At 34.3% G+C, this 20,303-nt stretch overlaps 1 protein-coding gene across 2 annotated transcripts; it reads right to left on the bottom strand.

Moving 5' to 3' along the window:
* Positions 1-1,243: 1,243 nt before the first annotated feature.
* Positions 1,244-15,527, bottom strand: LOC128236627 (uncharacterized). Of its 2 annotated transcripts, XR_008261397.1 has the most exons (5): positions 15,332-15,527; positions 14,277-14,473; positions 12,033-12,085; positions 11,246-11,290; positions 1,244-10,366 (listed from the first exon to the last, which is right to left on the bottom strand). XR_008261397.1 is itself a non-coding variant. In XM_052951603.1 (4 exons), the coding sequence occupies exons 1-4, from the start codon at positions 15,304-15,306 to the stop codon at positions 9,753-9,755; spliced, it is 948 nt and encodes a 315-aa protein (XP_052807563.1). In that variant the 5' UTR covers positions 15,307-15,325; the 3' UTR covers positions 1,244-9,752. The 2 variants fall into 2 exon arrangements, 1 of the variants encoding a protein (XP_052807563.1); XM_052951603.1 differs by lacking the exons at positions 12,033-12,085; positions 15,332-15,527 and adding an exon at positions 15,215-15,325.
* Between the last annotated feature and the right edge of the window lie 4,776 nt (positions 15,528-20,303).

Raw genomic sequence — 20,303 nt, 5'->3', positions numbered from 1 at the left:
TTTTATTTACAGTTAGATGACCATTACGATCTAACAGTTAAATAACTGGACAGCCTTTCATTGGAAAAAAGAGTTCAAAAGTGTTTGTTAACATAAATGCGACTTGCAGACGAAGCAGTATCAATCATTAGAATATAATTCTTTTACTTTCTCTGAATGATGCTGCAACCTCTGACACAATACAGCCATGCGGAGATTCTGTTCTAAACAATGTACAATGTTTCACAGCAATAAATTAAAGTTTTGGATACAAAAACATGTGAAAAATTCCAAAAGAGAATTGAGAAACAAAACCATAAACAATAAAACCACAGCATTGTGTTTATTCTTGAGACAAGATATGCACTAAGTGACTTAGTCGAAGATATATAACATTTGCTATGGGCTAAGATAAATTTCTGTGCAGAATGCTTTCATGTTGGTGACATCTCAACTTACTGTCTCATCAATGTGCCACTCTGATTCATGCATAATGGTTGATCTCTAAAACGAACTATTGCAATGTGTAATGTCATGTACAAAAGGTATGTACGAATAAAAGTTGATAACATTACATATTGTCTTAATGGTACGATGTATACATCATTTCAACGTTACCTTAGTAACAAGAAGATATAAGTTCGATATAAAAACTCAAAGTATGTGCAAAATGTTAAACAAACGTGTCCTATAAGTAGCAATACTACGACAAGTCATCGAAATGAATAGGTATAGAAATGCATGAAGCTTTAATTTAATTTCGTAGAATGTCGATATCGAGATCTAGAATGTCATGATCGTGATTGTAAATAGCGACATATCACGCATATCAAAAGAAAATCACGAACGACGCAAATGTTCATAGGCAAGTAAATGTGGCAGTCTAAACAGTTATTTCAAACATATGTGTGCTATCCCAATTTGCTATTGTAAACATATGTGTAATATCCTAAATAGTAATTGTTAACATATGTGTGATGTTCTAAATAGTTATTGCGAACATGCGCGGTGTTCTAAATATTTATTGCAAATATATGTGATGTCCTAAATAGCTATTGCAAACATATGCGATGTCCTAAATAGTTATTACAATCGTATGTGATGTCCTGAAGAATTTTCGCAGATATATATTGAAGAAGTAAGTCAGATCTAGAGAGATCTTGTCTTGATGCCATTTGTGTATCAGATATGTAACAGTTTGGTGTACTTTTACTTTTATTCCTCGTGCAAAGCGCACTCGTATTAAACAACAAAAAGGTAAATTAAATTAAATTTTATTAGTTTCAAGCATATGTTTAAATGAAACAGAACGCAATCCCAACATGCTTATTTTTGAATAAGCAGAACTAATAGACTCACGACATACATATCTTTAAATATGCATATGCTTTAATAAACAGAATGGTTATACTCCCAACGTGCACATGATTAAATGAACAGAATGGTTATACTCCTAACATGCATATGTTAACATAAACAGAAAAAATACACTCCCTACATGCTCATGTTAAAATAAACAGAATGGTTATACTCCCAAGATACATATGTTTACATAAACAGAACAATTAGACTCCCAACGTGTACATGTTAAAGATAAACAGGATGGTTATACTCCTAACATGCATATGTTTACAAAAACAGAACATATATATTCCCTACGTGTACATGATTAAATAAACAGAATGGTTATAGCCCTAACATGCATATGTTTACATAAACAGAACAAATACACTCCCTACGTGCTCATGTTAAAATAAACAGAAAGGTTATACTTCCAAGATGCATATGTTTACATAAACAGAACAATTAGACTCCCAACGTGTACATGTTAAAAAACACAGGATGGTTATACTCTTACCATGCATATGTTTACATAAACAGAACAAATAGACTCCAAACGTGCACATGTTTAATAAACAAAATGGCTGTACTCCCAACACGTATGTTTACATTGGCAGGACAAAAAGATTCCCTACGTGCACATGTTTAATTAAATAGAATGGTTATACTCCTAACATGCATAAGTTTACATAAACAGAACAAATAGATTCCCTACGTGTACATGATTAAAAAAACAGAATGGTTATACTCCCAAGATGCATACGTTTACATAAACAGAACAATTAGACTTCCAACGTGTACATGGTAAAATACACAGGATGGTTATACTCCTACCATGCATATGTTTACATTAACAGAACAATGAGACTCCCAACGTGCTCATGTTAAAATAAACAGAAAGGTTATACTCCCAAGATCCATTTGTTTACATAAACAAAACAATAAGACTCCCTACGTGCTCATGTTAAAATAAACAGAACGGTTATATTCCCAAGATGCATATGTTTAAATAAACAGAACAATTAGACTCCCAACGTATACATGTTAAAATAAACAGGATGATTATACTCCTAACATTCATGTTTACATAAACAGAACAGATTTCCTACGTGCACATGATTAAATAGACAGAATGGTTATAATTCTAACATGCATACATTTACATAAACGGAACAAACAGACTCCCAAAGTGCACATGTTTTTCAGTCTGAGTTGGAACAGTATATCTACAATCAGGTAAATTATAAAAATGAAATAAAATTCAGAATGATATTATAGTTCAATCTCATAAAATAATATATTACATATGCAGAATATATAATTATATAATATAAATAATCTTCAATCCTTGAAATTACAAAGAAGTTAGCCCAAATACGGTATCAAACAAGTACATAAAGTAAAGTAAATGTTTACACCTTAACATTCATTCGTTCAATGAACAGCTTTTTCGCAATTGCGAGTATTTTCCGATGAACGCAACACCGTGAGATAGTTTCGGAACGCGAAACATCGCGTATAATATGACTAACATACTATTGTTTGCATTTGTTTAGCAGTCCACGAAATTTTGGAATCAACATGTTGAAAAGTGTTAGTTTATTATTTGTAAAATGTATTGTTTTTTGGCGATTCAGTTTTACATTAAAAATATCTGTATTTTGGGTATTTTTTATCGAAGCGGTAAAATGTATAAACCGGTCGGGTCGTTTGATTTACAGCATGGTGGATAATAATTACTGTAAGGTTTTCTTAAATGAAATTACATATTTTGTTAACTATTCTGGAAAGAAATAATGAACTTTAAGACTTCACACTTTTACCAGCCCATCAGCGTTTATACCCCGATAATGACATCAATAACGCAATTTATTCCTTAACTGAACACGCATGAGTGAAAAAAAATATACATTAAATTAAACAACATATTTTTCCTAGTTGCAGATTGCGACAGATGATTCAAACTTCAGGTAAAGTTAAAAAAAAAATGATATATAATACAGGAATAAAGAAGATTAGAAGAGCGGGAGAGCGAAGCGAACCTTCCAATTTCATTTAAATTTTACATATTATGTTCTGATTAACTGTGTGACCATCTTTTATTATTTTATTTAGTTTATAACAAGTTTAAAGAAAGTTATATTAACGTGTATTATGTACAATTACTTTTCTTTTCCATATTCATCAGCAAAATTACAGCTATCCGCATCGAAAAATCCGTATCACTTACAGTCTTTTTCTTATCATGCTTTTTCGGGTGAGGTCAAGGAACTACTTTCGCGTTACTTAATATATATATATATATATATATATATATATATATATATAGCGTTTCGAAAATAACTGGGAAAAAACTGTCTTATTTTAAATACATAACATGACCTTTTTTTACTCCCACCACAGACTGCAGGTAAATATCCAGGAATATGAACTTGAAAGAGACATGAGAATGAGCGAGAGGAACATTTTCTTAGCTGAAAACACTTTTGATCAATCTATAATCTAGTTAATTGCTTACCAATTCGAAGATGATGAAATTTAACATTTCTATCAACATGAACAGGTCAACAAAACAAAAAAGGCAAATTCGCATCATCGATAGTGATAGCGATTGACTAACGGACTTCCCTCATTTTTGCAAAGATATTGAAAATTCCTTAGAACATTCACTTTCGACCATGTTTTTAAAATTGTCGCGTAACGTATAAACTAGAAAAGACGGTTTGTTTATACGTGTAATAAATAGTACCGTTTATGGATTCGGCATTTTCCATCAAATACAACCTCGGATGTATGATTGTTACGGGATTTTATTTCTGTGCTTTGACATTTAATTATTGGTTTTTATTAGCAATTCAATTATTTGCTGAGATATAAAACAATGTTTTTGTTATTTTGCTCAATAAAGTGAAGTCTGTAACTGCTAACCTGTTTGCTGGAGTAGCCCCCCTTGACTTTAATACAGAAAAGTACGTAGCATAGTTATACTTTCCAGTTATTCTTTATAAATAAGTTTGACAGATAGCGATAAATAATAATCATACTGAAATGGGAACATATAAAGGAATAAATAAAAAAGTATATAAAAAAATGGAATACTACGAAATGACGCCTTTTTGGACGCGCGGTATCGACGGATTCGTGTTTGCACACCAAATAAGACGTGATACAGGGTGTATATATCGGCCCGCATGGTCTGAGCATGCAGTTCAATTTTGAAAAAGTTGTATAACATAGCTAGTATTTCTATATGAAATAACCTCACACGTTTTTATCTAATAGTCACTTGACTACGACCTCACAGTCATCATTTCATGGTGTTAAAAGAAAACTTTATGACAAATGTGACCTTGTCTGGAATTATTCATCTGTATGAGTATGGAATTGGCGGGAATCGCACCTCCGATCATGCGATGGGATGAAAGAAACCCAGATGACGAATGGGAGCAATTCGCAAAACATGTACATTTAAATTTACTAGACCCTTATAAGGGAAACCTGAAGAATCAGTTATCTACTTATATAAGTTGGAGAAATCGGCAGAAATTGATCAATGAAGGAAAACAACTTACCCTTGACAAGACTATTCAAATTGCATCAGTCTGAATACAACAAACAGCAGATGCGGACGATGGAGCCCCAAAGCAAGAACATTAATCTTGTAACAAAGAGAACATATAATGAATCGAACAAGACAAGGAACAGCAACAAAGTACCACTTTGCAAGATCATGCCTTTGTTAATATTGAAATTGGTCGTTCAAATTTGAACATCCAATTTAAAATCGATACAGGTTCTACAGTAAAGGTTCTTTCACTTACATGTTCAGGAAACATTGTATTTCACATAAATTGCAAGCACCTGGGTAAACTCTCACAAGCTACACTGGCAATAAATCATCAGTAGTGGGTTAACTCAAATAAGCATGCCGCTACAAGTCAAACGTAATTCACCCCGAGTTGCATGTTGTAGACAGCCCGGCGTCCCAATTGTTAGGTGTAAATTCATGCACAAAACTTGTCATACTGACATTGAGGAGGATGACCTTGACAAGCGAACAGTCTTAAATGACTATGGTGACCTTTCCAAAGGTATAGGCACCAAGCCAGGTTAATGCAAACTGTATCTGAAACCTGATGCAGAACCTAGGGTTAATCTCCTAGACGTGTCCAAGAAGCTATAAAGACTAGACTGCAGGACAAACTGGACCGTACGAAAAGGGAGGGCATTGTGACTAAGGTTAAAAACACACCGACTGATTGGGTGAATTCCTTAGTTGAGAAGCTAAAACCTGACAAGTTAACAAACGGCCCCATTGCCCTATGCGTTCACTTGATGACGTCACCAGTAGGTTTAACGGTGCACACCATTTTAGTGTTCTCGATGTTACACATGCATACAGGTCTATAAATTTAGATGAGCAGTCGTCATATCTTACGACATTCAGTACTCCGTGTGGACGGTATAAGTACGAAAGAATGCCGTTTGGCCTGAGCTTAGATGTGAGGCAACGGACAATGGATAACACTTTCGAAGGCATGTGTCGTTGACGATATTCTTGTCTTGGGAGAGCAAAGCTTGAACACAACAGAAACTTATTTGCTGTTCTTGATAGAGCACGTCAAATAGGCGTACGGTTCAATCGTGAAAAAAATCAAGAAGGTTATAAATTGAATTGAAAGTGAATTGGTCAAAGCAATTTCGTCACTGCAAATACCTCAAAATAGCGCAGAGCTAGAAACTGTTCTTAGGATGGTGAACTACTAACAGATGTTCTCACCAAATTTAGCCGAGGATAAAAGTCTTTTGCACATGTTGCTAAAAACACACAGAGTTCTTATTTGACTAGCCACGAATTGACACTTTCAACAAAATGAAAGTCTAGATGACAAAAAACCCTGTACTTGCATACTTTGACAATAAGAAACAAGTTATCTTGGAATGTGAAGCCAGCAAATATGGTGTTGATACAGCCATTTTGTAAGATGGCATTCCTATTGCTTTTGACTTAGACTCAAAGTGCATATGCAAATATTGAGCGAGAGATACTCGAAGTAGTATTTGGTTGCCTAGAGTTCCATCGGTATGTTTATGGACAAAAGATCATAGTTTATGATCCATTGCAACAATCATGAAAAAATGTCTGCAGCACCCCCTCGATTACAGGTTTACAGAAAATGTTGCTCATGGTTCAAAAATATGACGTTGAGGTCAAATATGTCCATGGAAAGCAAGTACCTTTAGATGAGTTCCTTTCAGCCTTTCAGCCAATGAACAATCAGCTAGCCGCAATGGAAGGGTTAGATTTGCATATTCACAACATTTACAACGGCACAGAACTCCACAAACAACACAGTACATATATACTATATAAATTAACTAGGTGTGTTTATCAGGGATTGTTAGGTGACGCCTTGGAACGGTCAGTTAAATGTGAATATACTGAAGATAAACTGTATTTCACATGAAAACCATAAAACAGACTATAGAAACGGGTTGGCCCGAAGCCAGGCAGGGTTGTACCAGCTCCTTAATTGAATTGTTCAATCATTGGGATGAACTTTTAACTGGGGATGGTTTGATATTTAGAGAGCAGAAAATATTAATTCCAAAGCATTCACGCACGGAACTTATGGAAAAAGTCCATGTAGGCCACATGGGTGTAGATAAAACAGTCAGTAGTGCAAGAGATGCATTCCTCTGGCCTGGAATGGTAAAAGAAATGACTGGCTATTTACTGAACTGTCCTGTTTGTCTGAAACACAGAGCATAAATGTCAAAGAACCTTCAGTGCCCCATAAAACGCCAACATGGCCATGGCAATATGCTTACAGCGACTTATATTATTTTGACGGACACGAGTACTTGTTGAATGTTGACTGTAGACGCCTACAGTAGACATTTTGAAGAAAACAAATTACCGGAAACACGCGGTTTGACGATAATAGCAAAGTTGAAAGAACATTTTGCTAGATTTGGAGTTCCTAACATTTTCTACTCAGACAATGCCATGTAATACGCATCAGACGTATTTAAAGATTTTGCAAGGGACTGCACTCTCGAACACGTGACTTCTTCGCCGTTTAGACCCCAATCCAATGGTCTAGCAGAGGTTATGGTCAAGACAGTCAAAACACTATTTCAAAAGGCCAAGACCTTAGGACTGACCCTTACATAGCAATTCTTGAATATTGAAACACACCTTTTCAAGACTTAAGATATTCACCAGTACAATTGTTAATGGTCAAGAGAAACAAATCCATACTATCAGTTACAAGCAAACAGTTGCAGCCACAGACCGACAGTACCAAATTTGTCCCAAACAAAATAAGCAGCTCAAAGTCAAATAAAAAAACACAACATTTTGTGATAGGTCATCTAAACACTTAAAACCTTTAAGGAGAATGGAAGACTTTAAACAACAAAACTCTGGAATCCTGCGCAAGTTATTTCAAAACACAATGACAAGTCATACATTGTTGAAACTAGGGTTGGTGGCATTTACCGTCGAAATAGGCAATTACTAAATCATACAAATGAGAAATTCCCACATATAAAGGAATTTAGCCCAAATGTCATTGCAGACTCCAGAAATCATATCTAAGCCCAGACATCACATCAATTTAATGTTTCCCAGCAGCCTAGTTATGACAAAGCTGCAGAAACAGCGTCCTCCAAAAACAGTTAAATGATCAACAAAGTTATGTAACTAAAGCTGGCAAAATTGTGCGACCCAATACTCTTATCACTGGGAATGAATGGGTTAATTAAATGACTCATAAACATTCTTGCTTACAGCAGTACATTCAATTAAGTGTGTGACATAAAACATTGTTGTTGTTATCTGATAAGGCCAACTTCATAATTTACAGTGGCCTATGTGACACTAAGAAGTGTTTATGTGTACAGTTTTATCTTAATTTTCCTATGATTTTTATTTTGTTGCACATTTCATTTATGAACGGTTCTCATGACATGCAGTGATTTTGATCCAGCGAACGAAATTTTCACCTCATGTCTATTATGCTGTTAAAGATTAAGCGTTGTACGTATTGAATCTTAATAACCGATTTCATTGGTTTGACATATATATTTTCAATATCAAACAATATTAAAACAATTTGTTTTTGTTGAACGTAACGTTTTGTAATACACAGTTGCAAGGCTGCATTAATTGGTTAAAGTAGACGTAAAAGACATTATATGTAACATTGACCTTTTTTACTGATGCCGAATACAATAGAGTTATTTATAAGTCAAAACAAGCTATCACCGATGTTACATAGTCCTAGGTCTAACTGTTTTCGAGTGTGTAATTATGCGGCAAAAGAAATCTTAACAGTCTTAAATATGACATTGACCTTTGACATACAATCACCATAATCATAGGGGTCATGAACAGCTCAAGGACAACAAAAACTGTTGCATGGTTCTAACTAAATCAAAGCGCAATTTAATGTGCAGACAAAACGTTGCAGATAACACTTGCTGACTTTTAAAAAACTGACCCAACAGCAATGGGTGCAATCAACCGGTCAAGGTCTACCACTAGGTGACTGAAGATTCATAGTTTAGTGCAAAACTACATAAACAAGATCAGTAGCAAAAGATAAACCCGATTTAATGGCACTGGGTAAACGCCAAAGACATATAACACATAAACAAAAATCATAAATAAGAAACATGGAAGAACAATTGGCATATACCTACATCAGTTCTTTTTAAGGTGATATCATGGACAAATATATACCTCGGACGACCGTGAAGTAATAATTTGATCCATTGACCTATACCCATAGCTGTCATCAAATGGCCAAGGGTTAACAGCCACTCAAAGAGAATGATTGTAGTTCAAAATGTTCTCAATCATAGGGTATATTTCCATATATTTCCTTAAAATTAAATTACGTTGAAAGTACATATTTAATAATGGTCTGTGCTATTATCATTTGTAACTGACTTACTTGTTTTGTGTCAACTAACTCTGCTTATTGTTATCAAACTAAGGGACACTGTACGCTGACGTTGAATTCAACATCTGATAGTACAAGTACAGGTAAATTTATCTTTGAGATAAGAGGCAGAGTCTACATCTGCAGTTACTATTTCTGCAAATGAATATCACAAGATATTTAATACTGCTACACTTGTTTAACTGGGCCGATATTTATAAAACATACGTAGTCATTTCCATACTATATTCCCAAGTTAAGTTTCACATTGGTTATGTGATACAAAAACTTAGTAATAAATAAAATATTGTGTTTTTTATTAATGATATGTTCTATAGATATTCTTATGTTATACATGTTTGTTTGTTGTTGTTTTTTTACAATGGCTATTACTGACTATGAAAGTTTTAGGAAATCGTTTTATATTAAAAAATGACGAGATGTTTTATGAATAAATGTACCAGCCTTGGGTTGTTGCTTCTAATTATAAGACATTGGATTCAAACATATTTCTTTGGGCCACAACTGCACTACGGGGCTTTTGCAAATTCCACAAAAACGACCATTTTTATCAACTGAGCAGCCTGTACATACGCAGTGACCACAATTTCTATACACTATTCGAACTGCAAACTTTTGACATTGTGAGCATTTCATACGCCCTGTTTGGCGGTCAAACATATCCGAATTACGTTCAAGATTAAACTTATCTCCAAATTGTTCGCCATTTCCATGAAAACTGTTTGCATCAACCATATATTGAAATCTAACAGTTTTTTCACAAATTTTACACACAAAATTATTATTGGCACATCTGCCACATAAACAGTGACCACAAGGCCAGTTACAGACTCTAAAATCGTTTTCTCTACAAAACGGACATTTTTTGACACTTTCTATGCCGTTCAAGAGCATTGGTGGTGTAAGATCTAGTGCATGATAATCTTTCACTTCGTCGTTACAAACTTTACAACGACTTGTCAGCAGTGGATCAGCACGACACCGTCTGCAGAACAGGTGTAAACATGGAAAATGTTTACCTATGATGTTCCCATCGTTTTCACAATTATTGTCGCATTTCTCCTGCACCGGATCTGGTGTAAATCAAACACATGGTTAGAGTTATGATGTCAAGGATGTATGCTCTAAAATCGTTACTACTTACAGAAAGGGAAAAAAAATCAAATATTTGGGAAAAAAATCCAGGGTTTAAAATGCATTCAGTGGTAAAGAAAATATATAACGTGCAATAACCATTTACTGTCATGGATATTACTATCTGTCATACCACGGCATGGCGTGACTTCAACAAGCGTGTTGCATATACAGAGAGAGTGAGCAAAATTTAAGTTTGTTCAAATCTATCCAGTCAGTTTCGGTTATAGAGCAACACGAGCACGCTATATGAACTTTGACTTCAAAATATGACTAATGCAATTTGTTCACTATAGCTTTAATGTCTTTATGTGAAAAACTGCATTTTATCCATGCCACATCAAACTTCTTCGAACTATATGTATTCATGGGAGATTACATTTGAGGCGTGGAAAGGACATAATCCGTACAATTCCGCACGATGTCTTGGACATTTATCTAGATATTTCAAAAGCATACGTTTGATATGTTATGAAGTGGACAGGAACACTGTCTATTAGACCCCTTATCTTCATTTTAAAAGCACATGGCTTGATATTAACAACAGTTTTGTGAGTGCCGTGTGGAAGCTGTAAAAAGTCGCGCTCTGTTTGTCCGCTCGATTTGTGCCCACGGTACACACTCTAAATTGCACGGACTGTTAGACTGGCAAAAGTATGCCTTCTTTTTCGGAGGAGTTCGTGTTCCCATTTTACAACAACAGTTCATGCTACGTCCGGAAGGTTTCGAGGTGTTGCATGATGGTAAGATTTTATTGTTAATTCATTCTGGTATTTGCGTTAAATTTTCAAATTATTCAGACCCAAACTTATACTTACAGTTAGATTCTTCAACAACAGGCTTGCCGGTTGATGAGCATCGCCCTAGAAAATATGAAATTAATCAATATTTTACAAAATTCTACAAACCAGAGAGTACAACACTTTTTTTGTCTTTGAAATGCACTAAAGTAGCTGTCGCATATGTGTATGTGACGCTGCACATTGCAAGGCATGTAACTTAATTCAATGATGCTCTGTGCAAACCAAATAATTTTTGATTGGTTTCATTGTCATTCTAACAGATAACAGTCCAAATTTTGTCCATTGAAAATATTTAAGAGATTTCATATTCGAACTCCAAGCAAGTCACGGTACTTATTATGTACTTATTGTACATGGGTGCTTATTATAATATTCAATAAAGAAAGAATGACAGATTAGTTCCTTTAGTAGTTTTTGAATTGTGCCGTTATTCAAATATTTGTTGTTTCATCATAGCAATGGGAAAATAAAAACAATTACAAGCTCAACAGTCAAATAATTAACTGGGATGTTGTTAGAAGGAACAGTGTTGACGAGAGACAAACAGAGCCACAAGATGTCAATCACAGGTAACATATCATCAAAATATCTTAAAAAATAAATGCCTTGCACTGCCTTGAAGCGGCAGTAAAATATAAATTACTTGGATGGTAGGTAACCTGCTTAACATTCACCAAGAAGTATAAACATTATTAGCCTCATCGGAGCAAGTATCAACTTGAAGACAACTACTTTATTTGTATATCACACTGCGATCTAATATATTATAAGTGGACAAATTTGAGGCATACGCCTTGACTACCTTGTATGGAGGCCATGGCCACTTCTCTTTCTTGTTTACGGTCTTTCCTCAAGCTTGAAACCAAAAATAGGTCATTGATGGATGTTAATCAATTATACAGTTTTCATTGCTGTAAAATGACAATGTAAGTATAAATGTCATAAGGCCAGAATTTAATAAATATTGTGTTTGGCGTTTCCCTATCTACAGTTTTAAGTCTGGGTAAGTAGGTAATGATTTTTCTTCCTAATACCTTAATTATACATCTGTTTTACGTTTCACTACTTTGTTCTATGTTTGTAAATAATAAATCATATATGCTGTAAGAATTATATTTCTACAGTTTATGCTCCAATGCCTTAATAACTTAAAAAAAACTTAAAATAATACACACAGTAAGTAAGAGCTGTACAAGCGGATGCCAACAGCTGTCTGTTAAGAAGGTCTTACTCAACAATTATTAAACCAAGACAAGTACGTTTTGCCGCTGTAAGAATGTGAACTAACGTCTGGGTCAATATTAAGTATTTATTTCCTTTGCCTCGGTTAACAGCATTTTCCTCATGTTGGTAATAAACATTGTCATACTAGAAGTCATGTGGAATTTCTATACTGCCACACATTTTTATCAGTTGACATTAAACTGTCACATAGCACAAGAGTCTAAAAGATACACTTTTGGTTTAGCTAGTCTGAGGTGGAAAGCGTTTATTAAAATGTGTTGTAAATCTGTCACCTTCGGTGTTTGCAACTTGTTGTGTATCAATTCTGTCTTTCTTACATTTTAGACTTCCATCAATTGTTAAAGAAATAATTACACAATCAATTGATAAAACTTGTTGTAGTTATTGTAATAGTGAGAGGACTATATGTAATTGTGTTCGTTATATTAAAATAAATATCGCATGTCTACCAGTGTAACAATACATATTGTCAACATTCGGTTAAATACTGTTAACCGATAATTATGTTCTGTCATACTGGAAGCCATGCGATATTTATATATTATATTTCACGGGGATAACAAGCAAATGTGCCATGCAGAGTTTCTACAAGCAAATAATGAAAACGACATTTGATCAAATGTAAGACTGAAACGGGCGGGACTCTACAAACGGGCAGGTTAATTGTATATTTAAACCTAAATAGTCCCACGGACAAAAATGTTAATAAATAGAATTGTACCCACAATTAGCAACAATTATGGACACAATTATGTTGAGGAATTATATATCAGATGTAAATTTATGTAGCAATACTTTACTTTGGATTTAATTTGTCAAACATATTCTTATAAAATGTGGTCTTATCTATATATGGGACTCACATATGCTTCCAAATCTTATATGACTGACCTGAACTTATTTGTTAATGTCGTTAATTTCGCTTTTATGGGAACTTATGTGTAGTAGCCTTAATAAAGCCTGTGTATCTGATTTATGCAGGCATGGTTGACTATGTCTTATGATACTGGGACATCGATAACCTGATAACAATTGTTCAAAACCTTGCCAAAATAAATTTCAAAAAACAGGTGAAACGGTCCGCTGTAGGCGGCGGATGTGCGTTCATTGTAAAATGTTTCGTTACAGATGGAAGTACGTTCATAGTACGTATGTTAACTTGGTAAGTAATATGCAGATTAGCAAAGCCCGTGTTCTGTGTGGGTCAAGAATTTACTGTAAATAAAGACCAGCGGACCCCTTCAGGTTCGAGCATACTTTTCTCTGATGGGATCTGTTGCGTCTTTGACGTCGCACATTACAAATGGTTGCAGCGGTGGGATGTTGACAACTGCCGAATCAGAGTTACCTTACCCACGAGTTTCCCAGGCAAAGACTCGGGACGAGTCTTCTCGGAGGGGAAGTCATGAAACAGTCCGCTGTAGGCGGCGTATGTGCGTTCATAGTATAATATTCCGTTATAGACGGAAGTACGTTCATAGTACGTATGTTTACTTGGTTGGTAATATGCAGATTAGCAAAGCCCGGGCTTTGTGTGGATTGAGAATTTACTGTATATAAAGACCAGCGGAACCCTTCAGGGTCGATCATGCTTTTCGCTGATGGGATCTGTTGCGTCTTTGACGTCGCACGTTACACAAGGTTGCATGATGGCGGTCTGTGGTAAGACTACCTGTTCGAATTGTTGACCACTAGCTGTAGTTATCTTCAAAATGGTTTACAGTGGTATTCGTTTGATGTAGTAAATATACATGCAACTTTACGATAGCATTAAGCCGCAAATTAATACTATGAAATATACCTTTAGCTTCAGAAAATATCGGTCGGGATGAATCAGAGGTAGAGTGTCCGCCTCTCCCGACCAAGAGGTCACGGCTTCGATCTCCGTTCGAGGAACGTTCTTGTGGCCGCACATATAAACTCAGTATTGGTGAGTTTGACCCAGGAAACGAGCCATACAGTGTTGCAAATAAGTTCTTCGCTTTCCACAAAGTAGAGCTAAAATAAATATGTATAAAATCTTCAACAGAACATACATCACATATTTCATTATATGAACAATAATAAACCAGTCATGAGCCCAGGGGCCATATCAATAAAGCAACTGTAAGAAATGAAAGAATACCTTTGAAAAAAGTAAATATTTCGAGATATTAAAAACTGGTAAAAGACCCTTAACTGATATGACTACAGCAACTGTTTGTGTCTTGCTTATTGTGTTTTGCCATAAGTTGAAACTTCAAATTAATGTTGAGAAAACTTAAAGCATGATCTCCAAACGATGCAGTCGTGGAATGATTAATAAACATTCCCATATTACGGTGAACATATCGAAATTGTTGGCAGCCTTTGCTATTAGTTCAAAAAAACATTACATTCTACTATAATACTATATGACTACGTGTAGAGACGTGTAGATCAAACATACGATTAATATTTTAGGGAATTTCCAAACTGTTCCAAAATAGGTAAAAATAGATATCAAAATTTCCATTTTTGGTTTCAATAAACAACTTTTGTATTCATGTCGATATTCCAAATGATAAAAAACCATTTAGTTAATGACTTATTTACCGTCAAAGACTTTGAAAAACACTTTTGTATTGAACGATCACTTAATGGAGGCTTCATTATTCAGAAAAATGACATAATGATACAAAATATAACAGCAAAGTAAATATGTAATCAAAGTACATTACACTTAAATTAAAAACAGTACAAATACAAATAACAGCTCACCTGTATGCAACCTCTTGGTGTCCTTTTATTTTGATTAAATGCTCCGTGTTTTTTTTTAAACTAATAGTATTTAATTCGATATAATAAGGCATATTTGTTAAATAAATTATGTCTTACCTTTAGCGTACCTGTATTTATATTCGTTAATTAGGCAAAAATCCTTCTTCATAATATTATGATACTTTTTTTTATAAACTATGTTTAAATATAGATACACTAAATTGTTTCTATTTTATATCGATACAATACACTAGCGGAATGTCAAACAAAGGTTTATAGCAAACTCTTCCAAAAACTGAGTTATTTTAGTAGCTTTTCCGTGAAATGAATTACCACGGGTGAAAAACAATATATACTACAACTGTTTATAATTTGCTACCCTTGACCCAAAACTTGACGACTGTGCAACCATTAAGAATGCAGTTGCTAAATTTGTACTTGTTTTATATAAACATACAACATGAGTAAATAAATACCCCTGTATATGTATGTGTGTGCGAGTGTGCGTGTTAGCGTGCGTGCGTGCGTGCGTGTGTGTTCCAGTGTATGTTTAAGCAATTGAAAAAGGCAAAAACGGGGAAATTAACCTTTAATAAACATGTAATAGCTCAGGTTTATTTTGATTTTAAATACGATTCGCTTACCCTGGTAACAAATCTATTTTAAGTTCGAGTACATGACGTAAGCCTCAAATGCATTCAGACAACGGCGCTCTAAGCTGTTAAGCGAAAGTGTAGAGGGTACAGCCACCGATTTCCGATTGTTGAGAGACAAAAACCTGCTCTACAAAACTTGTTATTCGCCATGACTGATCTTCATAGAATTAAGCTTCGGAAATTTTGAAAACTCCACGATTATCATTGGCCTATAGTGAAGTGCGATCACCAAATATGTATATGAATCGAGTAAAATGCTAGTGTGCTAACCACAACATTAGTCAAGGGAGATATCAAAGATCCTGCTATTGAGAGAAAATAGGTTTAATACGTCCATAAGTTAAAAGTACTTAAAATACTTCATTTGTCAAGGGAGATAACTGGCTCAGCGTCTTTAGACGTGTATTAATAAATAAAGTCACATTTGCCTTGAAGTTTATTAATATCAAGCATACACAAAAAATCAAAACATACGATATATTAAAAACTAAGCATATCAGCAACATTCACCTTATTTTAAAGAAAATACAAATTGCATAAGAAGCACAAATAATTTAAAAAAAAGTGCTGACGAGGATATTCAAAACATAAGAGAGCAGATAACTGGATGGCTAACATGGTTTTAACGAGCCTGTTTGCGCTTAGAAACAAACCTGTTTCAATTATTTAATGGATATCGGGTATAAATTGTGAATGTTAGAGTGTCAACAAGACGTTACACATTTGACATAATAACCTAGTTTTTTGACTGGATATTTTGCAAGTATCAAACTTGAACATGGTTGTTTGAAAAATAAAAACACAATCTGACCAAATTCCTTTGCGTTTGAGCCAAACTCGTGAACTCTGAAGTCTTTTTCCTTTATTTGACTTAGAAAACTTAACGTGGTCATTCCAGTAAAGTTATACACTATGCAAACATACCTAGGTAATTCTAATAATCTAAATATCAACAATTTGTTGATTTTTAACAAAAAAGTATCTTAAACGTTCATGTTTCGATGATTTTTCTTTTTTGTACAAACATAATTTATAATTTGCTTTTATAACATATTCACAAAGTCGCAACCATTTACTATTGACCAACTCTTATTTAATGAAACTAACGCCTGAGCAGTTTAGTTTTTGCGCCAAAATACCATGTGACTACACAAAGGGCGGGTCAACTATTTATTAATTTTGGTGTCAGTTTCAGGTTTTAGTTATAAAGAAATATAATGAACGTGTTCATTTAATATTTTACTCACCAAAAAAAGATATGACACAATTGGATTTTTAAGCGGTAATCATCGTGAAACCTAATTCTTCAAACCGGCCGATGAATGAGTGTGTGCCACAAAGAACTTGTAATGAGACAAACCGCCCATGTTTACGATCACTAAAAGCTTGAAACGTAATATGCCTGTCAAGTATTCCCATTGCAGTCGTAAATGACTTGAATTATGCAATTTGTAATTGTTTATTCGTGTATTTTGTTTTCCTCACTGGTCATTTAGCTTATTGAAAATGTATTTAAAACAAACGTCTTTGTTCAAACAGATACTATTGCAACCTGAAGTTATATGTTTTATTGGTCTTATTTTCAAATCTTATCAAAATATTTTGGTGTAAATGTTACATGTAGATACATTTTATTTCCAATCATTGGTCATGCATTATAATTTTTCATAACCATGTTAATCCTAGTTTATAATAAATGTAAAAAACGCTGTATTTATCGGACTTTGTCTTGAAAATAAATGATTTTTATTTTCACATCGTTTGACTTAAGGGTATAGTTTAAACTTTCATATACATAATATAGTACGGATGGTATTATAAAGATTCATAAATGTTTAAGTATTTAGTATAGTATGAGAATTATGATAAAATTAACCCACTAACATAATAATAGCACTTGTAACAATAACACAATAACACTATGATTATGCATGTACTGAAAGTTCTGAAACAAAATGAAAGTCCATTTAAAGACTGACTCAGAATACTAAAACATCAAACTATTTCATTCCCATACTTTTCACCAATACACATTATGACGTACATTACATAAGCAACAGGACAATGTGGCCGTAGTGTTTTAAATTCTATTTTATCAAACAATTTCTGAACTGATATCATTCACATACATATTTAGACAAGTTAGTCATCACATATTTATCGTCATTGCCAAGGAGACAAATACTTAATATTTACTGACAAAATTCGATTTCTCTACGGCAATCTTAGCTTTAAAGGAAATAATTAAGTGGATTTCTTCTTCAACTTCTCAAGTATGAAAAGGTATTTCGTTAAGGCTATTATGATATCAAGTAATCGCAAACATTCTAAACACGGCAATGTTTGAATCAGCATGAGATGTACTTATTAATAAAACCTTTCTAGTTATAAGGAAAATAATAAGTTTCGATGCATATCAGCAATAACATGATTGTACATCACTGTGAAACTGTATAATGTTTCAACAAGTAGATAACAAATCTTTAAATGCATCACAAATCTTTAAAGCAGAAACTGCTACTTTTAAAACATATTGGCACTATTAGACTTAGAGTGTACTATATTGCCTGATTAAAATTGCCCGACAGTTTATAATAAGAACTAATTTTATAAGTAAGTTACAAGTATTTTCATCATGTCGCCAGTAACGGCCTTCCGGCATTGTCATCACTCGCCAACACTCGCCAACAAACATTTAAAAAAGGTAATTCTGTATAATCAGACAAAAAGGTCCAAACAAACGATGTCATTTTAAATAAATTCCCGGGGTGTGGGAGACAGGGACTTGCAGACGCATTTCTTGTATTCAAGAGTAATGTTTTTAAATGGTAGTTAGAACTATTTAATTACAAACAGTTCGTTAAGTAGTGTATAAAGTTGAGTTTGTTTATGATATGTCAATAGTCTATTTTAAATTAAGAGAACGTGGTTTTGATTTTAATGATGGCTCTGACTGTCCTGCTACAATCGGCCATTTAAGATAAATCGTGTATCCAACGATTAAGGTTTTGCCCTTTTTATACATAAAACCTGTTCAACTTCCCATAATTGGGATCCTAAAAAGGTATAAACAAACTTACGTTTAATATGAAAACATTAAATGCCAAATTTAAGCTCAACTAGAAAACTTTAAATCCGTTTTTTAAGGAAATTTCCACATAAATTATGTGTCGATACAGTATCGTACGTCCTGTCCTGCTCACTACTTATAACGTAATGTTTATAAAACGCAGTACTTCCATGAATTGACAAAAGTCGTTTATTTAGGTTCTGGATGGTAAATGGTCAATAAACAATAAATAGATGTTAAACATAACAACGCAAATTAGATCAACTTTGGAAAGGAAAGAAAAAACACAAACATGACTCACCTGGTTGCCAATTGTGAAATCCACCGCCACAGGCATAACATCGACAGAAGTCAGCCACTCCTGGAATAAAGGTAAATATTGGCAATTGAAATGTTAAGGCATTATATATCTAACCATTAACTTACATCACGAGATTAAAATAATAAAAAAAACTTAATTTGCATCAATGAACTAATTTAGTCTTATAAAAATCACTTAACACCCACTCATGCCAAAGTTTAGGAAGATAAGTAACACATTTCACGGAATAGAGCAGTTATTCTAAACAGACAATGTATGTCTCACACCTACCAACAAAGTAGAATCCGGCCTCTCCCATCATCCGGGGATTTGGTAACAAGGGCTCACAATGTGTATACCGGCGGTGAGATTTGGGTCAAGCCCGGGTAGGCCTGAACCGAAAGCCCGATCAGGCGGGGCACCCCCTGGACCAGAACCTCCTCCTAATCCCTGGGCCCTCTGCTGGTAGGACAGTGCCTGCAGTATGGAAGGTGGGTGTGGTCTCGCCTCCTGGTGAGGGGTGACCCCTGGGGAGCCTGAAAATCCTTGGAGGAGTGGGACAGAAGAGCTACTCAGTTCGCTGACCTGTGTGTGTCCACTGACTGGCATGTTCTGGGACTGGCCTGTAATCACAACAGTAAAAAGCATTAAGATGCACCCTATGACAAAATGATAATTACATTTATATGTTGGATCCAGGCCCATATTTATTAAAGGTCTTGACTCACATTTCAGACTCAAGGCTTTAAACTGTTTATCTGTATTTATTGTGAATTCCAATCTGATTTAAGCAGAGCATTTTTGGTAAATATAGTCTTATTTTCAAATACAAGTCACTGTTTATTACACAGAATATGTAATGGATATATACAAAATAAGAGTTTTTCGTTTGTTTTCACATTATAGAATTGGATTCCTGAGTAGTTACCAAAGTCAGTATTCAGACACATAGTAAACATCAATATTTGTAAAAGTTGCCAGAAACAATTATATATCTGCTTTATATTGCTTACAATCTTCAGTATAAATGATTTGATTTTAATGAATATTAATATTAATGTT

Source organism: Mya arenaria, chromosome 6 (genome assembly GCF_026914265.1).
Source record: "Mya arenaria isolate MELC-2E11 chromosome 6, ASM2691426v1".
In the NCBI taxonomy this organism is placed as follows: Eukaryota; Metazoa; Mollusca; class Bivalvia; order Myida; family Myidae; genus Mya; species Mya arenaria.
Note: the sequence above shows the minus strand (reverse complement) of the source record. Positions and strands in the feature narration are given on the sequence as shown.

Excerpts from the sequence above, each read along its gene's own strand:
- LOC128236627 (XM_052951603.1), bottom strand. The coding sequence starts at position 15,306 with ATGCCTTATTATATCGAATTAAATACTATTAGTTTAAAAAAAAACACG. Across the intron at positions 14,474-15,214 it reads CACCAAGAGGTTGCATACAG|CTCTACTTTGTGGAAAGCGA; the intron begins GTGAGCTGTTAT and ends TATTTATTTTAG. Across the intron at positions 11,291-14,276 it reads GATATTTTCTGAAGCTAAAG|GGCGATGCTCATCAACCGGC; the intron begins GTATATTTCATA and ends CATATTTTCTAG.